Source organism: Lepidochelys kempii, chromosome 8 (assembly GCF_965140265.1).
Source record: "Lepidochelys kempii isolate rLepKem1 chromosome 8, rLepKem1.hap2, whole genome shotgun sequence".
NCBI lineage: Eukaryota > Metazoa > Chordata > Testudines > Cheloniidae > Lepidochelys > Lepidochelys kempii.
Window position 1 is genome coordinate 46,661,926 of NC_133263.1, and position 24,943 is coordinate 46,686,868.

Genomic DNA, 24,943 nt, shown 5'->3' on the forward strand with positions numbered 1-24,943 from the left:
TCTCCATTTGCAGACAGATTTAGTTGGTTGACTGAAGGGGTGGGGGTGGTTAGAGAATTCCACAGCCCTCCAAACTAAGGGAACAAGGGAGTAGAATTTAAAGCCCAGAGTCCTGTCACAGCTATTTGTCTGATGTGTTCTCTAAGGAACTTTTATTTTTCAAGGGACTTTTTGTTAGCCTGAGGGCAGATCCTGCCACTATTTTATGAAAGGCAGCACAGCCCCTTGGCTTAAGGGGAAAAGATAGCTGCTTCTAGTGGAGTGTATGATCTCCCTTGATTTTGCAACGAGACCATCATTATTAGAGAGGCAAGGTCAGCAAGCTCGTATCTTTTACTGGATTGCTTCACCTATCTTTGTTTTGGTGAGACTCTGGGACCAACATGGCTACAACACTGCAATCAGTCATTCTTGTTGCTCACACTGGCGTAGCACCTAGAGCAGTGGTGTCTAGCCAGAGGGCTGAACAGTTTATTTCAAGAAGGTGAAGGAGCCACAATCAATACTTTCGGGCAGATTCTTTGCCTGCTCTGCTCCCTTTGAACCACCCCAGCATGGAAAGTGAGTGGAAACCACCCACTCAAGTCTCTTGCTGAGGGGTTCTCCCGGCATTGGGGAATCTAGAGTGCACGGAGAACCTGCATAGCCAGCCCCTATATCCTCCTCTCCTCAGTGGGCATGCTAGGGATGGATGGAAAGCATAATGTTAAAGCTACCTGCATGCTCTGGGAGGATCCTACCAGACCTGACTTGCAGTGGGCACAGCTGGTGGATCAGTGTGGATCCAGTTGCTAAGTCCACCTGTGGAGGAGGGAAGGACCTGGGCTACTGTGACCCCCAAGGACTCCACTGAGCACAGTCCATTGCACTGAGATCAGGATTTGGGTCTTTGCCTCCTCTTCAGCAGCTACAGTGCAGAGGAGAGAAGGTAGCAACGACCATTTCCAAAGTCCAGGTGTACAGAGAACAAGAGCAGGTTAGTATGGCGCACAGTGGTGAGGTGGTTAGTCCAGCACTCTCTGGTTCCCAAAGATGGATCCAGTGACTCTTGCAAAGCTTCTATTTGTAGCGTACTCACATCTGACATTACCATGACACCTCCAGGCTAGGTAGCTTTGAGCAGGAAGCAAACAATAAGCCATGGAGAGCGAGCACGATAGCGATGCAAAGCAAATGCCAGTTTAACATTACAGCTCTTCTCACTCTGCAGCTGCACAGTGGTCTTGGAGACCAACACATGGATGCTTACAAATAAGCAAAAATGGCAGCAATAAGAACAAACAGGCCCATTATTTTAATGCACAGAGAGGAGACAAGGCAGGTGTCGTTATCAGAGCAGGTTTTCAGAGCCCGAGTTTTTGTGGCCTTTAAGATGCGCTGTCTCTGTGTCAGGATGCTCTTTCTAGCACCATCCCACTTCCCCGGTCCAGTCAGACGGAACTGGGCTGGTGTGCACGGGCCAAACAGCACTTCCAGGGCCAGCTTCGGATCCGTCAGGAAGAGAAACAGCAGGTTGGGTTTCACGCCCAATAGGCAGGCGAGTTCGTCCACACAATCGATGTACTGCACCTGCAGGGTAATGTGCTGGCTCGGGATGTACCTTAGGACAAAGGAGAAAAGCCATATGGACTGGCATCGGTTTGAGGCTGAATGTTTACTCAGACACGTCTGAGACTACTAGGATGAGATCCAGCTCTGACCTTCCCCAAAGGTAAAGATGTTGAGATCTGTGGCATATTGAAAACTATGATCTACTATTTTAAATCAAAGTTAGTCTGCAAATAGCTGGATGAGAACAAGGTGGGTGAGTTGTACCTCTCTGCCTTTGGGAGCAGCCTGCTTTGTGTCGCTCTGCTTTTGGGTTTGTGTGTTATGGTCCTAGATTCTTTAAAATAAAAGTTTTGTTACATTGCTGCCTTCCAACAAGAATATTTGATGTTTTTATCTAACTTCTCTGTGTGCTGTGAAACTTAACAAGATCCAGAACTGGTTTACTTCTTCTGTAGTTCCAATCAAAATTGGACACTGAAATTAATGGAAATATATACATACACTGACTTTAATGGGATTTGGATCAGAACCTATAGTACAGGAAATCTCAGTCAACGAGCCTTTACAGAGACACATGTAGCTCATCAGTCCTAAAAGAGACCACCAGCCACTTGTTTCAGTTGGTGAGCTCATGTACACTTGCTATGTTTCTTCACTCTGTGTAGCTTCTCTGAGCAGGCATGGTATTCAACGTGAATCCTTTGCAGGATCAGGTCCTAACTGCCTATGCAATGGAAGCAGTAAAACTGACAGACATATCATGATGTGAAATGCAAAAACCGAAAAACAAACTAGTTTTCTCTCCTCTCTTTCACCACTGCTCTGAGGTGTTACATGTAAGAATGGGTATAAATACGTGGCTAGATGTGTCATTTTCGAGTTAATTGGGTTCCTTTAATTGAAGACAATCAAATCCTTAGCAAAAACAGTACTAAACAGTTGAGTTACTTTGAACAACCAACTTCTAAACAATTAGCCAACCCATAGAGCAGGTATCTTCCAGTGTACATCACATAAGCAAGGCGTAATCTGTTATCCTTTCTAAAATAAGCACATTGGTCCATACTTACACCTCCTGGAAAGGGTGAGACTGCATTGACCTTTAGTTGCTTCTCAATTAACATTTAAGGAGGCAAAATAGGACTGCCCCAGTTCATGTCTGGACAGGACCCCCAAGTTGATACCCCTATTGTTGTGAAAAACGCCATGTTATTTTAACAACTACAGATGGGCAGGACCTCAGTTTTACATCTCAGCCCAAATGTGGATGTCACAAAGACATACTAACAAGTAAGCTGTTAACTAAGTAACTAGCGAGAAAGACCAAACTGCCTACTGCTGAGCATTTTCTTTTTAATGAGCTTGGTTATCTAATGTAGTTATGAGGAGGAGGGAAAAGCTACTTTATTAAACCTTGGGATGCTTGCTTTTCCAGCCCACTGAATGGACAGGAGGAAGTGTTGCTGGATTGAGAGTTGTGTGATAGTCGTATACACGTGAATAGTAGGGCTGGCCAGAAAACAAAATTTTCTTCTTATGCAAAAAAAATCAGAGTTTTTGTTCTGCAATAGAATGAAAAACTAGTCCTTTCTACGAAAAAACGAGAACTCTCATTCCCCACTCCAGAATAGCCAGTAGCCCAGGGGTGAGAACGTTTGCTTGGAATGTGGGAGATTCTGGTTCAGATCTCTGGATGGAGAATAATACTGATAGGGAAACAAGGCCTCAGTGAAATGAATGAAAATGGTGAAGTGTTTGCTGATTTTGTGGAATGAATGACCTGCTTGTCGGAGGAACTATTTTCCTTACTAATCATAGAATAACTTGTTAAACAGATCTCATTACAGTTCAGTACAAATGAGGAAGAGCTTTAGAGGATGTTATAGCAGGCATGGGAATGGACCATGTATCAGTGGTACCTAACTGGAGAATAAAAGTAACAAAAAAAGAGAACCAAACAGAGATTCCCACGTTGTAACATCACTAATTTGAAATCGACGGCAGCACAAAAGTTTAGATTTGTGCTAGCAAACAGATACCAGGCACTTGAAAACGAAGATGATGGAACAGTAGAAGGCAAATGGGAACATGTAAAGGAAACCTTCACCAAAACCACGATTCAGGAAGAAACTCTACAATGAATCGCGGTTTGAGGAGACATGGCAAAAAATAGAAGAAAGATGTCAAATTAAACAAACTAAATCAAGCAAGAACACAGAAAAAGCCACTCTGGGAGGAACATGCCATGAAGAACAAAGAAATCAAAAAGAGTGCCAAGAACGACAAACAAGATTTTAGAGACAAGATGACAACAGTAGCACAAAGTAACACGCAGACACTGTACGATATCACTAGACCAGTTGTTCTCAAACTTTTTTTTTTGCAGACCACTTGAAAATTGCTGAGGGTCTTGGTGGACCACTTAGTGATCTTTCCAAATATCTGTACCATTAGCTAACTATTGTAAAGCACTTTGGATAAAAGCGCTATTTAAAAAAACCTTAATAATAATAATCAACATTTGTTTGTTCTACAAACAAAAACACACAACTCACATTTTAATATCAGTAGTCTCACCTTTCTAATGCGATGGATGTGCCCTCTCTCTTCCGCTGCGGCATCCCCTCTTCTCACCCCACTGCCCCCTCCCACCTACTCCCTATTCCCCCCAAGGCCACCACCTCACCTTACATGTGCATTTTCTCCAGGGTCCAGGCACCTAATTAGTGGAGCCATGCCTGAATGGCTCCACTAATTAGGTGGGTGGCCCTTCATTGTCTCATTTGCGGCCGCCCAGGCACGCACTTTAGAGGGAACTATCTGCGGACCGCCTGAATGGAGTTTGCAGACCACTGGTGGTCCATGGACCACAGTTTGAGAATCTCTGCACTAGACATTGTCAGGCAGAAAAAACAGATACCAACTGACTAGTCCAAGACAATGAGGGTAACTTAACTACAAACAGCAGAACAATTCAATATATGGAGGTGGTACTTAGGTGAATTACTGAATGGCGAGCCAATGGTTAACCCCACAGATGTAGACGAACATCTGAATGAGGACCTATTACTAGAATAGAATCATAAAATCATAGGACTGGAAGGGACCTCGAGTGGACATCTAGTCCACTCCCCTGCACTCATGGCAGGACTAAGTATTATCTAGACCAGCCCTGACAGGTGTTTATTGAATCCCCTCTTAAAAATCTCCAATGATGGAGATTCCACAACCTCCCTGGGCAATTTATTCCAGTGCTTAACCTCCCTAACAGTTAGGGTTAGAAGTATAGACAGCAGACAATTGGTTAAAAAGTGGAAAGGCACCAGGTCCAGAAAAAAATCCCAGCAGGGATCTTTAAGGCAGACTTAAAGAACACACTAGACAATTTGATAGGCCTCTTATAAAAGATATGGGAAGAAGAAAAATTACCAAATGAGTGTAAAAGTGATCATATAGTCAAGTTGCCAAAGAAAGGAGACCTCAGTCAGTCCAAAAACTGGAGAGACATTCAGCTGCTGTCCAACCCAAGTAAATCCTTACACACATTATCCTAGACAGGCTAAAGAAAGCAATAGAGTCAGGTAGGGTTCGGACAGGAGAAATCATGCATAGATCGAATAGTAATCCTATGGCTCATCATACAACTGCTGATTGAATGGCAGTCACCACTTTATGTGAGTTTAATAGATTTCCAAAAAGTCTTTGACACAGTGGACAGAACAGTCTTCGAGAAGTTGCTATGCCCCTATGGAGTCCCCCAGCAAACTGAATATCAATGCTTCGATGAGAATATGACATGTCCGGTAATATACAACAGCAAATTGGCCATTCAAAGTAACTGCCAGCATTAGAAAAGGATGTCTTATGTCACTCATGACCTTTCTGCTGATAACGGATTGGGTAGTAAGAAAGAAAACAGAACCACCAATGAATACACTATGGACTTTCACCTAGAAGACCTTGATTTTTGCAGGCAATATCAACCTGTGGTCCCACGTCCACAGAGATATGCAAGCTTAAACACATGTTCTTCAGCCTATGTGTAGTCAGTAGGACTGAAAATCAACACAGAGAAAATGAAAACCACAAGAATCCATACACAACAGCAATAACACTTTCTGGGATTGAGAGTGGAGGTCCAACACTTCACATATCTTGGCAGTATTGTAAGCAAAACAGGTGGAACAGATAAGGACATTAAACCATTAAAGCTGAAACAGCAAAAGCTAGTCATGCCTTCACAACCCTAAAGCTGATCTTTAGAAACAGAAACCTCCCAACTAAACTCTGAATATTTAACACCACTGTAAAGCCTGTCTTAGTGTATTGTGCTGAAACTTGGAGACTTATCAAGACCCTGCTAGCTAAATTCCAAATGTTTATAAACAGCTGCCTTAAACAAAACCTTAATATCAGATGGCCAGAAAAAAAAATTAACAAATGAAGAGCTTTGGAGGAGGATGAAACAGAGACTGATAGGACAGGAAATTATGGTACAAAATGGAGCTAGCTAGGACACACATGGAGGAAAGGACTGAATAAAATAACAAGATAGGCACTGGACTGAGATCTCCAGGCAAGAAGCAAAGAGGTATCCAAGGCCAACTTGGAAACACAACAGGAGCAGAACTGAAAATCATCAAAATGGCATAGGAAGAGACTAAGAAGGCAGTGGTGAAGGCCCTATGTTCCGCATGGAATAAAGAGGTTATAGTAAGCCATGTTCAACTCCCTGCTCCAAATCAGACAGGGCAGGTGTTTGAATCTGAGTCTCCTGCATCTCAGGTTAGGAGACCACTGGGCTAGTGGCTATCCTGGGCTCTCTTCACCGTAAGTGCCACCTTGGAGCCGAGAAAACTTCCAGATGAACTTTTCATTGAAACTTACATTTTGGCGAAGTTTCAGTTTTGATGAATCTGAATTTTCAGATGAAAATCTGTTTTGTCAAAATATTTCCGGCCAACTCTAATAAATAGTCAGTTAATAGATGAGGTGCCACTCAAGAATATCTAGCATAGCTCCTGTGTTTTGTAGGCTCAATAAAAGATACTGAGCACTGGAAATGGCTTCCTTTGTGCATCTCTGTAGATCAGCACTTAATGCTTAACAGATTGGGCCTGATTTGCTTCTCGTTTTCTCTGGTGTGAATTGGGAGTAACCCCACTGAGGTCAATGGAGTAACACTGGAGTAAAAGCAGCGTAAGCAAGATGAGAATCAGGCTCTAAACCTCTATCAACCAGTCTCTAGGCCCTGAGTCCTCAGAAGGTTAACATACGCCACCACAGCATATCCACATTTCCTGCCTGGGACACACAGAAATAGAGATCTGGGTATCTTCCTCCTCCTCCTCTTTTTCCTAGTGTATGACCAAGCTGAAGCAAATTTTGTATTTGTTTGGCACTTGATAGCTAGTAATAGCACCAGTCAGTCAGTCATGGGCAATACAAAACCCAAATTCTGACACTGTGCGGAAGTTGTAGGGATTCTGCGCAGGTGCTGGAAAAGAGCAGCACTAGTGAGAGACACACAACACGTGTGGGCAGGTCCATCTGTAGGGATTGAACTAGGGAACCTAAAACAAAAGGCTCTACTACTTGAGCCAAAGGACACATGCCTTAGCTTGGAGGCGGGAAGAAACTCAAACCTCCTTAGACAGTCCAGCCACTAGGGGGAGGCAGACACACAGCTGCATTACACAAAGAAGCAATGGTTGCCTTGGTCACCATTGCTCACCATGATCAACCTTTTATCATTCTATATAATAGTCTCCTACCGTTTCTCATTCTCTTTTATCTTCTTGGCAATGTCGGCCATCATGTCATCTAGTGAAGGTAACTTAAGCAGACCTGAGAAAGCAGAATATTTTGCGTTTAGACAGGGTGACTCTTTCTGGATCTCCAAGCATTTTACAACCTCTGACAAGGGATGCTTCCCAACACCATTGTGTTTATTTTTACTTGCCCTTTACAGATGGGTAAAATGAAGTGGAGAGCAGTTAAGTGACTTTCTCAAGGTCACACATTGAAGCAGTGGCACAGTTATCCTTACACTGAGCTTCCTATAACCTGAACAGGGAGATAAATCAGAGATTCCATGGTGTTGACTAGGAACCATGCTATCGCACACCTAGTTTATATAGAAGGTGCTCAGTTACTAGGGTGATGGGTGGCAGCACAAAAAAATATAAGCAAGACAGACAGGTGAAGCTGGGGAAAAAAGCCAGGGATCCTGACTTCCATTGTACTGCTCTGCTCACAAGACCACACTTCCCTTCTAATAGGGCACCACTGAACAAGACACCTTCCCCCACTTCACAAGACTGGGAAACTTTTTGTTTTCTCCCTTCCTTTCGCCACATAGTTCAGCTCAGGTGCATCATCTGCTTTATAACACGGTTCCTTTGTTAAATTTTGAAACTGTCAGTGCAGAGAGATGGCAAGTGGCTTATATCTGCCCCGTTTGGGAACTGCTGAGACTCTTGCTACTCTGCTTTAGTGGCTTTAGCAGAGTGCACAAATCCCCAGGGTATAAAAATGGCCTGGCCATGCCTCCTCCTGCCCCCGTTGTACTCAGAGGCTGCCAAGATAGTAGCTTAGCTACAGACCCATCTTCTTATCCAGTTCAGATGGTACCCCTAGGCTAGAGAGTGGCCTGCTAAGTATATGGCCTGTGGCTGGTATTTATGAGGCTGACATGATATATCCAGATTGTTTGAATCTCAACTTCAAACAAAATAAGTTTCTAACCCTGTGACTGCAGAGGTACTTTCCAACCGTAACCTGAATGTAACCAGAGCGGCGATATCTGCAGCTAGCCTGAAAGAATGACTCGGAGGGGTAAACTCCCCTGTTAATCACCTTGTCATGCCAGGTAAAACCCAACAATGACCCTTCAGAGTCAACGTTAACTATTGCGTGGCTGCCCATTTGAGGAAATGGAAGGGGCAAAAGGCGGCGAGAAGCCAAGCAGGGTGGGAATTGAGATTTGCTCCAGGGAAGGACATGCATAGGGAAGAACAGAAGAGAGACAGGAAAGGGGAGAGGAATAGCTAACGAAGGATGATGAAGGAAGAGAAACAAGGAGCACGGGTAGCAGTGGCCTACCAGGAAGTAGATTGACCAAGTGATGAACATAGCAATAAGGCACTGAGAATATAATTGAACGTTAAGTTAGTAAGTAAAGGCTGTATTCACCCCTCAGTGACCCCTCACTGAAATCTGTAACAACAATAGCTCTTACACAGCACTTTTCATTGTTACATTTTGCAAAGGGGGAAGCTCCGCCCCAGAGAGATGAAATGACATGCCCCAGGTCACTGACAGGGCTGGAATGGAACCCAGCATTCCTGAGTCCCTGGCCACCACTCTAGCCAGGCCACATTGCCTCTCTTGATCTGATACCCTGCCCACTGGGCACTATCAAGCATGGATTTCAGCCTTCTCCTTCAAATCAGCCTCACATTGTGTCTATGCTGGTCTATATAGGTTCTCAGACTGGGCTTGTCACTGTAAGTATGGGAGATGCTGAGAAATGTATGGAATGCTGCTGGGAAGTGTCAGCAGAGTGACAAGTGGAGAACCTCTGGTGCCCATTTTCCTTACCCTTAAAGACCCTGGTGGCCCAGCGAGTTTGAAGCTCTGCAATGGGCATGATGGCCCCCAGTGGCTGGAGGAGGCCGATGATAGCCAGCGTGGGCTTCTCCAGGTGTGGAGGGAAGACAAACTTATACAGGGGGACACGGTTGTTGTTGACTTTGAGAATGTTCTCCTCCAAGAAGGGAAAGGAGAAGTTGTATCCTGTGGCAAAGAGCACGATGTCGATGTTCTCCTCCCGGCTCCCGTCCTCAAAAATCACAGCCGTGTCAGTGAACTCCTTCACGTTGGGCTTCATCAGCACCCGGCCAGAAACGATGGCATTGGGCAGGTCGTCCCCCACAATCGGGTACTTGCTGAGAAACCTGTAAGGTCAGGAAGGAGGAGAGAACTGAGTGTGAATAGGCTGTGCTGGGTTAGAACGGTGGAGACTCAAGAGAAGGTCTGATTGCAGTGTGAGTAGCTATACCTGTTCAACCTGTTTGGTAGATCTAAGCTGCAGTTGAGATGTGGGATTGCAGGACTCGTAGAGATACCTGAGCTAGCTTTGCTCTAGCAAACTCAAAGCTCACTAATGTAATAATACTGGGGTAGCTTCAGCAATGCGGGGTAGCAGTACCGGCAACCCACTCAAATATGTGCCTGGGGTGGGGGTTGTACTCAGAAGGCTAGTCCCTTCACTGCCCCCACTGCCATGGCAACATTGCTATTGCTACCCGTCCTCTTCCCACATTCTTCCCTTCCATTGCTTGCAATGATCTAACTAGAGCAAAGCTATCTCAGATCTGCCCGCCTGAGCTGCAATCACACCTCCCGATGGCAGTGTAGACACAGCACAAGTAACAACAGCAATGAAAGCAGGGTGACACAGGATTGCACTCTTACTTATTTTGGGTGCTTACTCAGGTTGCTAGCTAGCCTGTCCTGAAGCCTTTTCTGCCATATCTTCACTACCGTCGTTACATCTGCGTGCTAGATTAAAGCTAGCGTGGGTATGCCTACCTGGGCTACAGCCACACCTGTGCTTGCAGTGTAGGCATATGCTAAGGCTAGAATGGTCAGAGGTACTAGATTTATTAGGCACCCTGTCGCAAGGTGCAGCTGTCCCTGAGCACCATCTGCTGGTTGAGGGTCCCGACACTTACTACTCCGACACCATTTTAGCACAGAAAGCACCTATGTGTAGGTTTATTTACTAGTCTTTCAAATAACTGCCCACAATCTTCAAGCAAACCTTAATGTCCCACTTCTCTGCACTGAGTTCTTCAGGGACTCAACTCCCTCTTCCAGGGCAAAGACCCTCATTGTTCCTTTGCCAGTGAAAGTCAACTAAAATGATAGCCTCCTATCCCAGGGTAATCACAGTCTTTCCCAGTCCGTATCTGCCACTCTGTGGTGCTACCTTCTTTCCAACGGGTTCCAAGCAGCTTCCTCCTGTTACTTCTGGTTCTTTACTTCTGGAGACACAAGCCATGGGCCACCTCCCAGGAGCCTGGCCTTGCCCCAGGGCCTATCCTAGCTCCTTTCTGGAGCTGCCCATTTGCCACATTCTTCCCTCCCTGCAGCTTTCTTCTTGCTCTTAACTCCGGCGTCATCCTGCCCCTCATTTGGACCCAGGCTCAGTCTTCAGGGGAGTGGACCCACTTCACTTACAGTGGCTGGCCACCCTGTGCCATACCCTGTGCCCAAGAGGTAGAGTGCCTAACCCCCTTGGGGGGCTTTGAACTTCTCTGCCCAAGTTCTTGTAGACATGCTAGTTGTCTAGTGCTTAGTGCAGGGAATTTAGAGAGAGGACTCCGGATTTCTGCTCCTGGCTCAGCCAGTGTCTTGCTTTCTGACCTTGGGCAAGAAACTTAAAAGTCTGTGAGGGATGGACTTGAGCTGCAAAGTTCAGCCCTTGATCCAGAGTCTGTGAGCATTCCTGTCCCGGGCTATGGATCTTCACCCTGTGGGCATCATTTTACCAGCCTGTGAAATGGGAACAGCACCACTCACCTCCCTCACAGGAAGTTTGTGAGGCCTCATTCAACCACGCCGAGTACAAGAACAAGACACTATGCACATGCTCACGTGACCAGCCCCTCCCGCTGCTGAGGTGACACTATTTTTAGTGTGGTAATTTGACCAGAGCTAGCGCGGGTACCTCTACTTGAGCTGGGAATTACCTCCCCAGTTTGAAGTGCAAAGTCACATGTTACAGTGTGGCCAGGTCTTGTGATTTTATTGTGAGTCTCATGATATTAGAGGTTTTTCTACAAGCTCAAGCTGCAGGAGTTAAGTGATCAGGCGGGCACCTCAGCTTTTCTTAAGAAAAAGTAAGTCTCTAGCCCTCATGGTTGTGAGGAAAAGCTGGAAAACATGATCCAAATGCACCCTAAAACCTAAAATCCCATTGACTTTCAGTGAGACTTTGGCCCTAAAGTTCCTAAGTCACTTTTGAAAATGGGACTTAAGAAACTAAGTCACTTAGTAGTTTTGGAAAATTTTACCCATAAAATGCCCATGGCTGGGAGAGTCCTGAAACAGAGGCATTACCTGAATTGAGGTTTCAGTCCATAGTTTTCATGGTTAAACCTCGCATTCAGTTTGTTCTCCCCCCACCGGTTCATCAGGTACAAAGGGATGACGTGGCGCAACAGATTTTTAAAGCGTGTGAAGTGTACCACGTCGAGGGGGAAGCCGTTGTCAGAGACGCGATTCACCACCCAGGCGCCTGTCCTGGTGCTGAGAAATACCTGCCGGAAGAGATGCAGAAATGCAACAGGTCAGGGCTTTTGGTCTTTGTTCTGTGCTTGTACCTTTCTGCTTGCGAGGTGCACGCTACTTGGGGTTAGTTTCATTGCTAAGCAAGTAGTATCATTTGGGGATATCATGGTGCAATGGCCTGGCCTGTCTTTGTATGTGAATAAAAATAAGTATGTTTTACACACACACACAAAAAAAGACAAAATGGATCCAATCTTACAGTCCTTCTTCAGACAAAAATCCCACTGAATTAATTTATTATCATCATTTGTATGATTATCATCATTTGTATGATCAAACATTTGAAGACAGTTTTCACTCCAGAGAGCTTGCAGTTTAGAATGAGGACAACACATGACCAGTGAATGAAAGAGACACATGGAAAGGGAGGGAGGTGGGATACGGTAACAGTAAGATGAACAGGTTTTGCATATCAGACAGTAATTTCTGCTTGCCACTTGCTTAGGGAAAACTCTCATTGAGATGGCCAAGTAAAGATTAGGACACTGCAGGATTGGGCCCATTTTAAAAGACTAAGGACAAAATTCTTCTCTCAGATTCACCCAGTAATTCTGACTGTGGATCTCCTACAGAATTAGGGTGAGCACAGCAGCAGAGAGGAGATCCACTGAGTGGACCCAACAGTAGAATTTTGCTCCAATTTGTTACTCCCTCTTTTAAGTGTGGCTGTAACTAAATCAGTTTTCCCAAATAAATGCCCAGGAATTCCTTAGGAGCTATGCTTCTCTTTCCCAGTATGGGGGAACCCTAGCGGATGTTTGTGGTACTTCTGGGAATCAAACAAGGGGACAATAAGCCATACTGAATATCTGAAATCACTTTGGTTTAGAACACTGCGCCTTTTCTTTTACTTACAGCTTCCTGGACGTAAATTGCAATCTGAAGACCTTAAGAGGTCATCTGGTATCCTACAGCAATGGTCCAAAATACTGCCTCTTACAGTAGACCCTGATCCGAAGTTCACTGAAGTCAGTGGGAGCCTTTCCACTGACTTCAGTGGGACTCAGGTTGGGTCCAAGCTGTGTTATGCACTAAAGTGACTTTAAGGCTAAGATGTATTTGTAAAGTTAGACCAGTTACAATTGCTGCCTTCTTACCATTTGCATGGCAGTGGGTATATAATGAGTTGCATGCACTGTTAGCATGGGGCTGGGCTGGGCACACATGGTGTACATCGGGAATAAATTTAGCTCTACAACTTGCAATTATATTATTGGGCCACTACTGTATAGTACTGTCCTTACATGATGCAAGATGAAGATTCACTGCGAATGGAACTTGTGCAGTCATATCAGAGGCAGAATAGGAAGAAAAGTCTTGAGCAGAGACTCGGATAAGAACAAGTCTTATTCATACCCAGTAGCTAAATAAAACACCTCAGCACCATCCAACCTGTGAGGCTAAAATTGCTGGAAGGTGATAGCCAACAGTACCTGTTTGGTTGTGTGACTGAGATCCAAACTAATGTCTACTCCAGAATTTCCCAAGCCAACCACAACTATTCTCTTGTCCCGAAATTCTTCTGGATACTTGTATTCCCGGCTGTGCATTATTTTTCCTTTAAACTTCTCTACACCTGCAAGGGGAGAAGAAACCAGAAGGTGAAACCTCAGCCAGGAAGTCATTATATAAAAAAAGAGCACTTCTACACCTGGCCAAGATGCATCTCCAGTGCCTGGAGAGGGTGTGAGAAAGTCCATGGAGAGGCTCTGGATAAGGGAATATCTCCATGCGGGACAACAGTATCTCTAGGGTCATTACGAGGGTGTGTGTATGGTTTTTAGATCCACACACAGCAGATCTACATGCCTGGAGGGAGGAGAGCAGCAGGCCATAACCAAAACTTCTCTCAGACCTAACTATAGCTGGATGTTGCCCAGAGACGTGGGCACCCAAAACTTTGTTTCTGATTCAAAGGCTTGGAATCCATCTCTCCCACCCCAGCTCCCTCAGTTTCCAGGAGCAGAGCCCTTCTAACTGGATGTTGCTTTTGGGTTAAGGATTCAAAGATTTTTGCCCTTGGCACAAAATGGGACAAGTCCTAGGGAAGGACAATATACATGAGCAGGGTGTGCTTCTACTGACCCTGCCTCCCTCTATAGTTTGACTTGGCTCAAAATAAGGTGAAGATTTCTAACCATCTGAAGTGTGAAGTTCTGGAACAGCCTCTCAAAGGGAGCAGTGGGGGCAAAAGACTTAACTGGCTTCAAGATTGAGCTTGATAAGTGTATGGAGGGATGATATGAGATGAGCTTACAATGGCATCTGGCTCATTGGTGACTGCTGGTAGCAAAAATCCCCAACTGCTGGAGATGGGACACTAGATGGGGAGGACTGAGTTACTACAGAGAATTCTTTCCCAGGTATCTTCCTGGTGGGTCTTGCCCACATGCTCAGGGTCTAACTGATCACCATATTTGGGGTCGGGACTCGCAGAGACCCTGGGGGGAGGGGGTTCGCCTTCCTCTGCAGCGTGGGGCATGGGTCACTTGCAGGTTTAAACTAGTGTAAATGGTGAATTCTCTGTAACTTGAAGTCTTTACTTCATGATTTGAGGACTTCAGTGACTCAGCCAGAGGTTAGGGGTCTATTACAAGAGTGGGTGGGTGAGGTTTTGTAGCCTGCAATGTGCAGGAGGTCAGACAGGAGGATCAAGATGGTCCCTTCTAGCCTTAAAGTCTGAGTCCATGAGCTGAATTCCTTTCAAAAGATTCACAAGCTCTAGGGCTGCGCAGCCACCTAAATAGCTCCCTTATCTCAACCACTGCAGCCCGTTCATTCCCAGTTAGAGCAGGTCACATCCCAATCACCACGAGACTTGATACTTAGTATCCACTGACCTGGGAAGCATTCCAGGGGTAAGTAAGGATCTATGTGGTGGCCAGTGCAAACCAAAATGGCATCGAAGATGGCCGAATTCTGCTTCCCGACTGTCTCTGTGATAACATCCCACTGGCCAGTGGTGGAAAAATCGGAGCATTTTCTTACACTGAGCACACTTGTCTAGAAGAAAAGCAGACAGCCCCTTACTTTGGTTTGGCTTTATTTTGTTCCTCTATTCATGCTGAAGCATGCGGTATGAGAAAGCCAAGATACCACATACTCAAAGAAGAAGCCACATACCCAAAGCCCGTCAGGCAAAGGAGAACTGTCTGAATGACAGCTTACGCAGGCGTAGCTGGAGGCATGGAGAAAAGTACAGGGAAACCAGTATACGTGTACTAATATACCGGGTACCAGCCATCACAGTTTTGGGGTAACTGAACCTTTGACACCCCCCTTCATGGGCTGCTCAAGGAATACCCCATATCACCTCCCTCTGGGAAGAGACCCGCATCCTTCCTAGAAACCATGAACAGCCCGTCTGCACTTTCCTGTGTCTCTCTCTCCGCAGGTCTGACTAAAGTCCAGCCCTTGTGCTTTGCTCCCTCTCCAGGATCTATGACCAGCATATGCCAGCGGTTATCAGTAACCGGAGAGCGCTTTCAAAGCAGAGTACATTTATTTTAGGGTACACGCATTACAGAGTAAATATAAAATAACAAAAAGAGTCTAAATGCATATTTAAGCTTGCCAGTTTCCCCATCAGTCCTGGCAGATTCCAGTCCTTTCTATGGGTTTGGTCCCCCCTTGTACATAAGGTCACATCCGTTTGTTGGATTAAAATAAAGGCTTCTCTATCAAATCAAGCTGGCCCTCTATATCCCAAGCTCTGATTCCTGGCTCTCTTGAGCCTGACTTGAACCAGTGTATGAAAACCACCCGAGCGGCTGATTCTTTGCTGGAGCTATTTACAGCTCCTGGGACTTCATAATTACCCACCCACTCCTGGATTCTAGGTCCTGGACAGAGTTTGGTAGACCTGCCCAACCAGCCAGATGACAATCCTTGGCTCACAGAAATCTAGATAACATGTACAGGTAACATTCAGGAAGTTAATGCAACAGTCCCCCAAGATACTGCATGTGGTTGTAAATATCTGTCATACAAGCCCTGAAAAATGGGGGCTTACGTGCAGAAGTAGTACATCTGGAGGGCGTGCAACCCCAAAGCTATGTCAAGGCTGAGGTTTCTTTGTAGAACATGGTCAGTTGCAATTTCTGCAGCCTCATCATTTGCATGGGCAGTGGGAGACTCACACTCAGCGTGCAAGGCTGGATAGATCATTACTACTAATCATACCACTACTAAGTGCTTCACCAACATTAAAATTGCAGGATCCCCTTCACCCCCTGCCGAAGCACACCCTGTTGGGGGGTGAAATGCAGCAACTATCTAACATTGCACAAGCAAACAATGAGGCAACAGCACAAGAAGTGAAGAAAGTAAGTGCATCCAATTAAAACGGCAATTAAGGGAGGGTAAGGAGAATGTGAGTAATTCAGGACATCAGAGCTAACAACTTGCTCTTGGGGACTGTGTCATGGAATTGTTGATGACCACAGTTGGTCTGGGGCTTGGTTTTCACTTCTCATCAGAAAAGTTATTTGTCATTGAAGTTTTTTTGGGGGGTGTGACGCTGGCAGACCAGGTGCCTGCTCAGGCCAAGGCCCCAAGGCCAACTGAACACTGACAGATGCATAGCTGGAAACCAGTCTGGCTCACCCGTGTGTTAGTATTGTGAAAATAGGTATTCGAGTTACAAGAATGTGTTTAGTGCTTGGATTTTATTGAAAGCTTGCAAGTTGCTGCCTGCATTCATCTCACTTATAACATCTGTATTCAATGTCATAAGGTAATATTTAGTGTTTGCTCTGTAACTGTAAATCACCAGACAGGAGAGAACTATTAATGAGACTGAAATACAAATTTCCAACAGGAGGTGTTATGCGCTGCCCATCAAACGAAGACCCATCAACACTAGAAAAACCATTGTGGAACATCAGAGGACAAAAGACTGTGTTAATTACTCTCCCTAGTGAAGAGCTGTGCAATTGAATTCCTTCCAACAGCTGAATCTGCAACTCAACACAGAAGAGGGAAGGAATAAAAAGCTCTAACAAGGAGGAACTGTCTTTTATGCTTCTTGGTCTCTGAAGGGCAAGGATTACTACACATGAGCAAAAGATTCCCAGGCCTGGCTTAGCTCTAAGGGTATATCAAGCTTGTTTATCATAAAAGCTTCTATTACAAATAAGTTTCAAAAAGTGTGTCTATGTTTACCTGCTTCAACCTTGTAAATAACTATCTAAAGATTTATTAACTAGGAAAAGGAAATAGTTTGTTATAGGATTGGCTACAAATGTTGGCTTTGGTATGAGATCGAAGGTGCAACTGACCTGGGATAAGTAACTGATCCAGGGAGTTACCTGAATATTGTTCTGATTTTTGGTGGAAGGCAAAAGGCAAGCTTGCCTAGGTGGCAAGATAGATCGGAGTACCCAAGGGGACTGTCTGTGGCTCCATGTTAAGGCTGTTAAAATGCCTGAGGAGTTTACACTTGATACATGGTTGATGAAATCTAAGTATAGACCTCACAGCCAGTTTGGGGCTTTTGCCCTGCTACTTAACAGTTGTTCTGAGGTTGGTACTCATGCTCATGAACCACTGCAGGACAACTTGACAGAGGAGCAGGGCAGGAAAATCTTTTCGAGTAGCTCTAGACGTGCTATCTATTACTACTATCCAGCCTTCCAGGAGAGCTGATGTAATTAAGTTTTGCTGAAATATCACCACACAAGACCTTGTTTGGTGACCGTGTCACATAATGCCATGTGTGATAATATCGCAGCATCCCCTGCAAGGTCATCAAATGGGTGGTATTTTACTGGGATTAGGGGGAGCAGTTAGCCCCCAGAGCTGCACTTGACTTCCACCCCCCAAAAGAGATGTCATTTCTTACCTGAAAGCGTATGCATCGGAGAAGATCAAAATGCTCGGCGTACATCCTGAAGTAGTCCATGACTTTGCTGTTGTGCATGTAGTTGGGGTAGTCCTCTGGGATAGGGAAATCGCTGTAACCCATCATTTCCTTGGAAGTGTTAATGGTCACAGATTTATAAATACTGGCTTTCCAATCCGTATCACACTCCTGCAGGAAACAACAAAACCAGGACAGGAGTTTCAAATAACTAGTCCGGAGGCAATACAGAAAAGGTTCACCATTCAAGTTTGCTTGACATAAAAACATCCCAAAGTTGAGATGCTTAACTCAACCTGTTTCACGAATCTGAAAATCTAGGCTGCAAATTTTATGAGGACAGATATGCTTACAACATTTCACCACTTCCAATTCCAGGCCCAGCTGGGACCCAGAAGGGAAGAAGCAATGCAAAAAAGAATGAGCAAACATTTCTAAACCTGTCTGGCTTGGATGTGATGTGTGTGATGTTTTAGAGGGAATGGGAGTTTTGTTTCAATGGACGCTGTTCACCTTTCGCTGTGAATACTACCCTTGGAAATGGAGCGAAACCTGAAGATTTCAGTCAAGATTGTGGGCACCATATGTTTACAACAGAGGGAAAAACTGGAGTCATTGGGAGAATTTGTCAATAGCTGAACAGGAATTTATGTCGTCCCCCACCCCCTCCATTATATAAGAATTCTGAAAACTCCTTATATCATTCTTGACAAAAATAGTCATTCAACCCCCCTTCCCCCAATCCAATCTTACAGGGGTAGTACTCAACAGGACTTAAACCACTACAGGTGAAGGTCAGGAATTTTCAAGCTCACATGTATCCTGTGGGATTTGAAATTCCCCTCAAAACTATGCCTTCCTGAAAGTAAAGACCAATATTGTTCACTAGGGCTTCCAGCCAATAGATACTAAATATTCCAAACAATTTGGCTGTGCTGCATTACTGTCTCAGAAATCTTATTCAATCAGGTGGTAGCTACTGTATCTCACATAGAATATACTTAAAACGATCACCTTTAGAATGAAATCAAGACAGATGTTTTGTTTTAGCTAGAGTTTTTTAGATTGTAAAAGTCATTTGCAGCTCTCCAAAGCACAGGAAAACAGAGAAAGGGCCCATTACGTAGTGGAAACCAATATCTCTGGATATAAACAACATGCCTAGTTATTGTTCATGTTTTAAGAGGTGAACTGACCTCCATGTTTAGAAGGAATGTCCCCCGGGGCATACTGACAGGACATGGATATTTGCGACTTTTCACTTTCATTCAAGGATCTCAGTATTGCATGACCATTAAAAAATAAAACCTCATATCACTCCTGGAAGGTAGGGAAATATTATCCTCACTGTTAAAGAGGAGTACAAAAGAATAGCACAAGCATGAAGGGACAAAATCAGAAAAGGCACAAAATGAGTTACATATAGCAAGGCACATAAAAGGCAATAAAAGAGGTTCTTTAAATACACTAGGAGCAAGAGAAAGATGAAGGAAAATGTAGGTTCTCTACTTAGTGAGAAAAGATTGCTAATAACTGATGACATCGAAATGGTTGAGGTGTCCAATGCCTATTTTGCTTCAGTCTTTGCTAAAAAGGTTAATGGTGACCAGATATTCAGAACGATTATCATCATCAATGCCTTGGAAACAAGCAGGGAGAACTGGAGGTCCTGGTGATGTCAAGGAATTATGACATGATCGGAATAACAGAGACTTGGTGGGATAACGCACATGACTGGAGTACTGTCATGGATGGTTATAAACTGTTCAGGAAGGACAGGCACGGCAGAAAAGGTGGGGGAGTAGCCCTGTATGTAAGGGAGCAGTATGACTGCTCAGAGCTCCGGTACGAAACTGCAGAAAAACCTGAGTGTCTCTGGATTAAGTTTAGAAGTGTGTGCAACAAGAGTGATGTAGTGGTGGGAGTCTGCTATAGACCACCGGACCAGGGGAATGAGGTGGATGAGGCTTTCTTCCGGCAGCTCATGGAAGCTACTAGATCGCATGCCCTGATTCTCATGGGTGACTTTAATTTTCCTGATATCTGCTGGGAGAGCAATACAGCGGTGCATAGACAATCCAGGAAGTTTTTGGAAAGCATAGGGGACAATTTCCTGGCGCAAGTGCTAGAGGAGCCAACTAGGGGGGGCGCTTTTCTTGACCTGCTGCTCACAAACCGGGTAGAATTAGTGGGGGAAGCAAAAGTGGATGGGAATCTGGGAGGCAGTGACCATGAGTTGGTTGAGTTCAGGATCCTGACGCAGGGAAGAAAGGTAAGCAGCAGGATACGGACCCTGGACTTCAGGAAAGCAGACTTCGACTCCCTCAGGGAACGGATGGCCAGGATCCCCTGGGGGACTAACTTGAAGGGGAAAGGAGTCCAGGAGAGCTGGCTGTATTTCAAGGAATCCCTGTTGAGGTTACAGGGACAAACCATCCCGATGAGTCGAAAGAATAGTAAATATGGCAGGCGACCAGCTTGGCTTAATGGTGAAATCCTAGTGGATCTTAAACATAAAAGAGAAGCTTACAAGAAGTGGAAGGTTGGACATATGACCAGGGAAGAGTATAAAAATATTGCTCGGGCATGTAGGAATGTTATCAGGAGGGCCAAATCGCACCTGGAGCTGCAGCTAGCCAGAGATGTCAAGAGTAACAAGAAGGGTTTCTTCAGGTATGTTGGCAACAAGAAGAAAGCCAAGGAACGTGTGGGCCCCTTACTGAATGAGGGAGGCAACCTAGTGACAGAGGATGTGGAAAAAGCTAATGTACTCAATGCTTTTTTTGCCTCTGTTTTCACTAACAAGGTCAGCTCCCAGACTGCTGCGCTGGGCATCACAAAATGCGGAAGAGATGGCCAGCCCTCTGTGGAGATAGAGGCAGTTAGGGACTATTTAGAAAAGCTGGACGTGCACAAGTCCATGGGGCCGGACGAGTTGCATCCGAGAGTGCTGAAGGAATTGGCGGCTGTGATTGCAGAGCCACTGGCCATTATCTTTGAAAACTCGTGGTGAACCGGGGAAATCCCGGATGACTGGAAAAAGGCTAATGTAGTGCCAATCTTTAAAAAAGGGAAGAAGGAAGATCCTGGGAACTACAGGCCAGTCAGCCTCACCTCAGTCCCTGGATAAATCATGGAGCAGGTCCTCAAAGAATCAATCCTGAAGCACTTGCATGAGAGGAAAGTGATCAGGAACAGCCAGCATGGATTCACCAAGGGAAGGTCATGCCTGACTAATCTAATCGCCTTTTATGATGAGATTACTGGTTCTGTGGATGAAGGGAAAGCAGTGGATGTATTGTTTCTTGACTTTAGCAAAGCTTTTGACACGGTCTCCCATAGTATTCTTGTCAGCAAGTTAAGGAAGTATGGGCTGGATGAATGCACTATAAGGTGGGTAGAAAGCTGGCTAGATTGTCGGGCTCAACGGGTAGTGATCAATGGCTCCATGTCTAGTTGGCAGCCGGTATCAAGTGGAGTGCCCCAAGGGTCGGTCCTGGGGCCGGTTTTATTCAATATCTTCATAAATGATCTGGAGGATGGTGTGGATTGCACTCTCAGCAAATTTGCGGATGATACTAAACTGGGAGGAGTGGTAGATACGCTGGAGGGGAGGGATAGGATACAGAAGGACCTAGACCAATTGGAAGATTGGGCCAAAAGGAATCTGATGAGGTTCAATAAGGATAAGTGCAGGGTCCTGCACTTAGGACGGAAGAACCCAATGCACAGCTACAGACTAGGGACCGAATGGCTAGGCAGCAGTTCTGCGGAAAAGGACCTAGGGGTGACAGTGGACGAGAAGCTGGATATGAGTCAGCAGTGTGCCCTTGTTGCCAAGAAGGCCAATGGCATTTTGGGATGTATAAGTAGGGGCATAGCGAGCAGATCGAGGGACGTGATCGTTCCCCTCTATTCGACATTGGTGAGGCCTCATCTGGAGTACTGTGTCCAGTTTTGGGCCCCACACTTCAAGAAGGATGTGGATAAATTGGAGAGAGTCCAGCGAAGGGCAACAAAAATGATTAGGGGACTGGAACACATGAGTTATGAGGAGAGGCTGAGGGAGCTGGGATTGTTTAGCCTGCAGAAGAGAAGAATGAGGGGGGATTTGATAGCTGCTTTCAACTACCTTAAAGGGGGTTCCAAAGAGCATGGCTCTAGACTGTTCTCAATGGTAGCAGATGACAGAACGAGGAGTAATGGTCTCAAGTTGCAGTGGGGGAGGTTTAGATTGGATATTAGGAAAAACTTTTTCACTAAGAGGGTGGTGAAACACTGGAATGCGTTACCTAGGGAGGTGGTAGAATCTCCTTCCTTAGAGGTTTTTAAGGTCAGGCTTGACAAAGCCCTGGCTGGGATGATTTAACTGGGAATTGGTCCTGCTTTGAGCAGGGGGTTGGACTAGATGACCTTCTGGGGTCCCTTCCAACCCTGATATTCTATGATTCTATGATTCTATGATCAAGGGGGAAGGAATTCAAGCTGAAACAGGGAAAGAACGGGATAAAGCATATTTCAATAAAGTTACATGTTGTCTAGTCAGCAGGACCTAATGGAATTCATTCAAGGGTACTTAAGGAACTAGCTGAAGCAATCTCAGAACCATTAGCAATTATCTTTCAGAACTCATGGAGGACAGGTCAGGTCCCAGAGGACTGGAGAAGGGCAAATGTAGTACCTATCTTTAAAAAGGGAAACAAAGATGACCGTGGGAATTATAGACTGGTCAGCCTACCTTTGATATCAAGAAAGATAGTGGAACAAATGTTTAAACAATCAATTTGTAAGCATCTAGAGGATAATAGGGTTATAAGGAATAACCAGCATGGATTTGTCAAGAACAAATCATACCAAACCAACTTAAAATTTTCATCTGTAACATGATTATTGGCTTAGCAGATAGGGGGCAAGCATAGTCATGATATATCTTGATTTTAGTAAGGCTTTTGACTCAGTGCCACATGACATTCTCATAAGCAACCTAGGGAAATGTGATCGAAATTAAATTGCTATGAAGTGGGTGCTCAACTGGTTGAAGGACCACACTCAAAGAGAAGTTATCAATGGTGTGCTGTCAAACTGGGAGGGTCTATCTAGTGGGATCTTTCAAGGGTCAGTCCTGGCTCTGGTATTATTCAATATTTTCATTAATGACTAGAATAACAGAGTGGATAGTATGCTTATAAAATTTGCAGATGTCATCAAACTGGGAGGGGTGAAAGCACTTTGAAGGACATGAGTAGAATTCAACACGATCTTGACAAACTGGAGAATTGGTCTGAAATTAACAAGATGAAATTCAATAAAGACAAGTACAAGGTACTTCATTTAGGAAGGAAATACCAAATGGCAAACTATAAAGTGGAGAATAACTGGCTAGGTGGTAATACTGCTGAAAAGGATCTAGGGTTCACAAATTGAATATGAGTCAACAATGTGATGCAGCTGTGAAAAAAAATCTAATATTCTGGGATGTATTAACAGGAGTGCCATAAGTAAGTAAGTCTTACTGTACTTGGCATTGGTGAGGCCTCAGTTGGAGTAGTGTGTCCAATTCTGGGCACCACACATTAGGAAAAATATGCCCAAATTGGGGAGAATCCATTGGAGAGGAAACAAAAATGATCAATGGTTTAGAAAACCTGACCTGTGAGGAAAGATTTAAAAAACTGGTCATGTTTAGTCTTAAGAAAAGACAACTGAGCAGGGGACCTAATAACAGCCTTCAAATATGTTAAGGGCTGTTATAAAGAAGACATGGAGCAATTGTTCTCCATGTCCACTGAAGGTAGGACAAGTTGTAATGGACTTAGATCTGCTGAAAGGGAAATTTAGGTTAGATAGTAGGAAAAACTTTCTAACTATAAGCATACTTAAGCGCTGGAATAGGCTTTCCATGGAGGTTGTGGAATCCCTATCGTTAGAGTTTTTAAGAATGTGTTGGACAAACACCTGTCGGGGACGGTCTAGGTTTACTTGATCCTGCCTCAGCAAAAGGGGCTGGACTTGATGATCTCTTAAGGTCCCTTCCAACCCGACATGTCTATGATTCTATTATTGTAACTGGTGGGGAAATGGAGACAAAGCAAGATCACACAGGAAATGTGCGGGAGAGCAGGGATCAAAACTCCAACATCCTGACTCCCATGCCTATGCTCTAGCCACATGTCCCTCCTAGGTTCATGCCAATAAGGTATGTATTAGAGTTTGCTGGAAAGTGCTTTTTCTCCTCCCTGCTTCCCACGACAAATCATTTAATGAATGTGATGGGGTGAAGCGCCTAGAAAGCAAGGAGTGAGGGAAAGAGCTGATTGGCTGGATGGGCTGTCAATCACCCAGAGAGACCAGGTGGAGACATCCCCATTGCCTGAAAAGGATTCTGGGTGGTGAAGCCCTCTGTAAAACTCCTTGTCTTCCAGCTGGTAGTCAGAGTTGCAGGGGGAAGTGTCATCTGGAGGAAGCTGGGCCTGCTGGAGTTGTGTTATGGAAGGTATTCCTGGTGGTGCTCCCTCCCCCTGCCCTTTTTAATTTAAAATCAACCTTGGTATTTTTTTAAAATCCCTTTGAATGCCATCTCACTGCTTCATCCTTGCCGTTGATGATCACCACCACAGTCAAACCCCCAATTTTCCTTTGAAAAACCATATTGATAGAAAATGTTTGACCAGCCCTAGTAGGCATACCTTACTCAATTCACTTCCCATAATAGCATGGTTCTTGGGCATTGGTGGATCTCACTTATCCCCAGAGTCCTCTCTTCCCTTCTTCATTTATGACATTAAAAAGGTATACGCCGAGAAAAGTCATGCAGCAAGTAGTCTCCTTTGTATGGGAAGCCCACTCTGATTTGAGGAACAACACTGCTGTGTGTATTGCCCCATGGAGAATAGGCATTTTTCAGTGTAGTCAGCAATCTCGCTGCTCACTTCTATTTCAGAAGGGACATGTCTAGTTGTGCAGGAAGAACTGGAGTATTCCAAACCCCTTGGCTTACTATGCTGTCTATAATGCAAGACCCTGGAGACAAACTCAACTTACCTGGAACCGCCACAGTCCCCCGATGTCTTCACTTCTCTCAAAGCATGTTGGTTGGAGTCCTTCATCTAAACAACATTTAAGGGCTGTTAGGCCGCTGGCCCCTGCTCCAATAACTGCAACTCTTTTTGCCAT

The 24,943-nt window shown here is 44.9% G+C and overlaps 1 protein-coding gene across 1 annotated transcript; it reads right to left on the minus strand.

Annotated features, from left to right (window-relative positions):
• Window positions 1-1,245: 1,245 nt before the first annotated feature.
• On the minus strand, window positions 1,246-24,943 carry LOC140916542 (flavin-containing monooxygenase 5-like). Its single transcript, XM_073358195.1, has 8 exons — window positions 24,812-24,943; window positions 17,753-17,941; window positions 14,751-14,913; window positions 13,344-13,486; window positions 11,680-11,879; window positions 9,154-9,509; window positions 7,326-7,398; window positions 1,246-1,600 (listed from the first exon to the last, which is right to left on the minus strand). Exons 1-8 carry the CDS (start codon window positions 24,941-24,943, stop codon window positions 1,246-1,248), a joined length of 1,611 nt encoding a protein of 536 aa, XP_073214296.1.

Coding starts and splice junctions, on each gene's coding strand:
- LOC140916542 (XM_073358195.1), bottom strand. CDS start 24,943: ATGGCAAAAAGAGTTGCAGTTATTGGAGCAGGGGCCAGCGGCCTAACA. Junction 17,942..24,811: donor GGGGACTGTGGCGGTTCCAG/GTAAGTTGAGTT, acceptor TGTTTCCTGCAG/GAGTGTGATACGGATTGGAA. Junction 9,510..11,679: donor GGACTGAAACCTCAATTCAG/GTAATGCCTCTG, acceptor CTGACCTTACAG/GTTTCTCAGCAAGTACCCGA.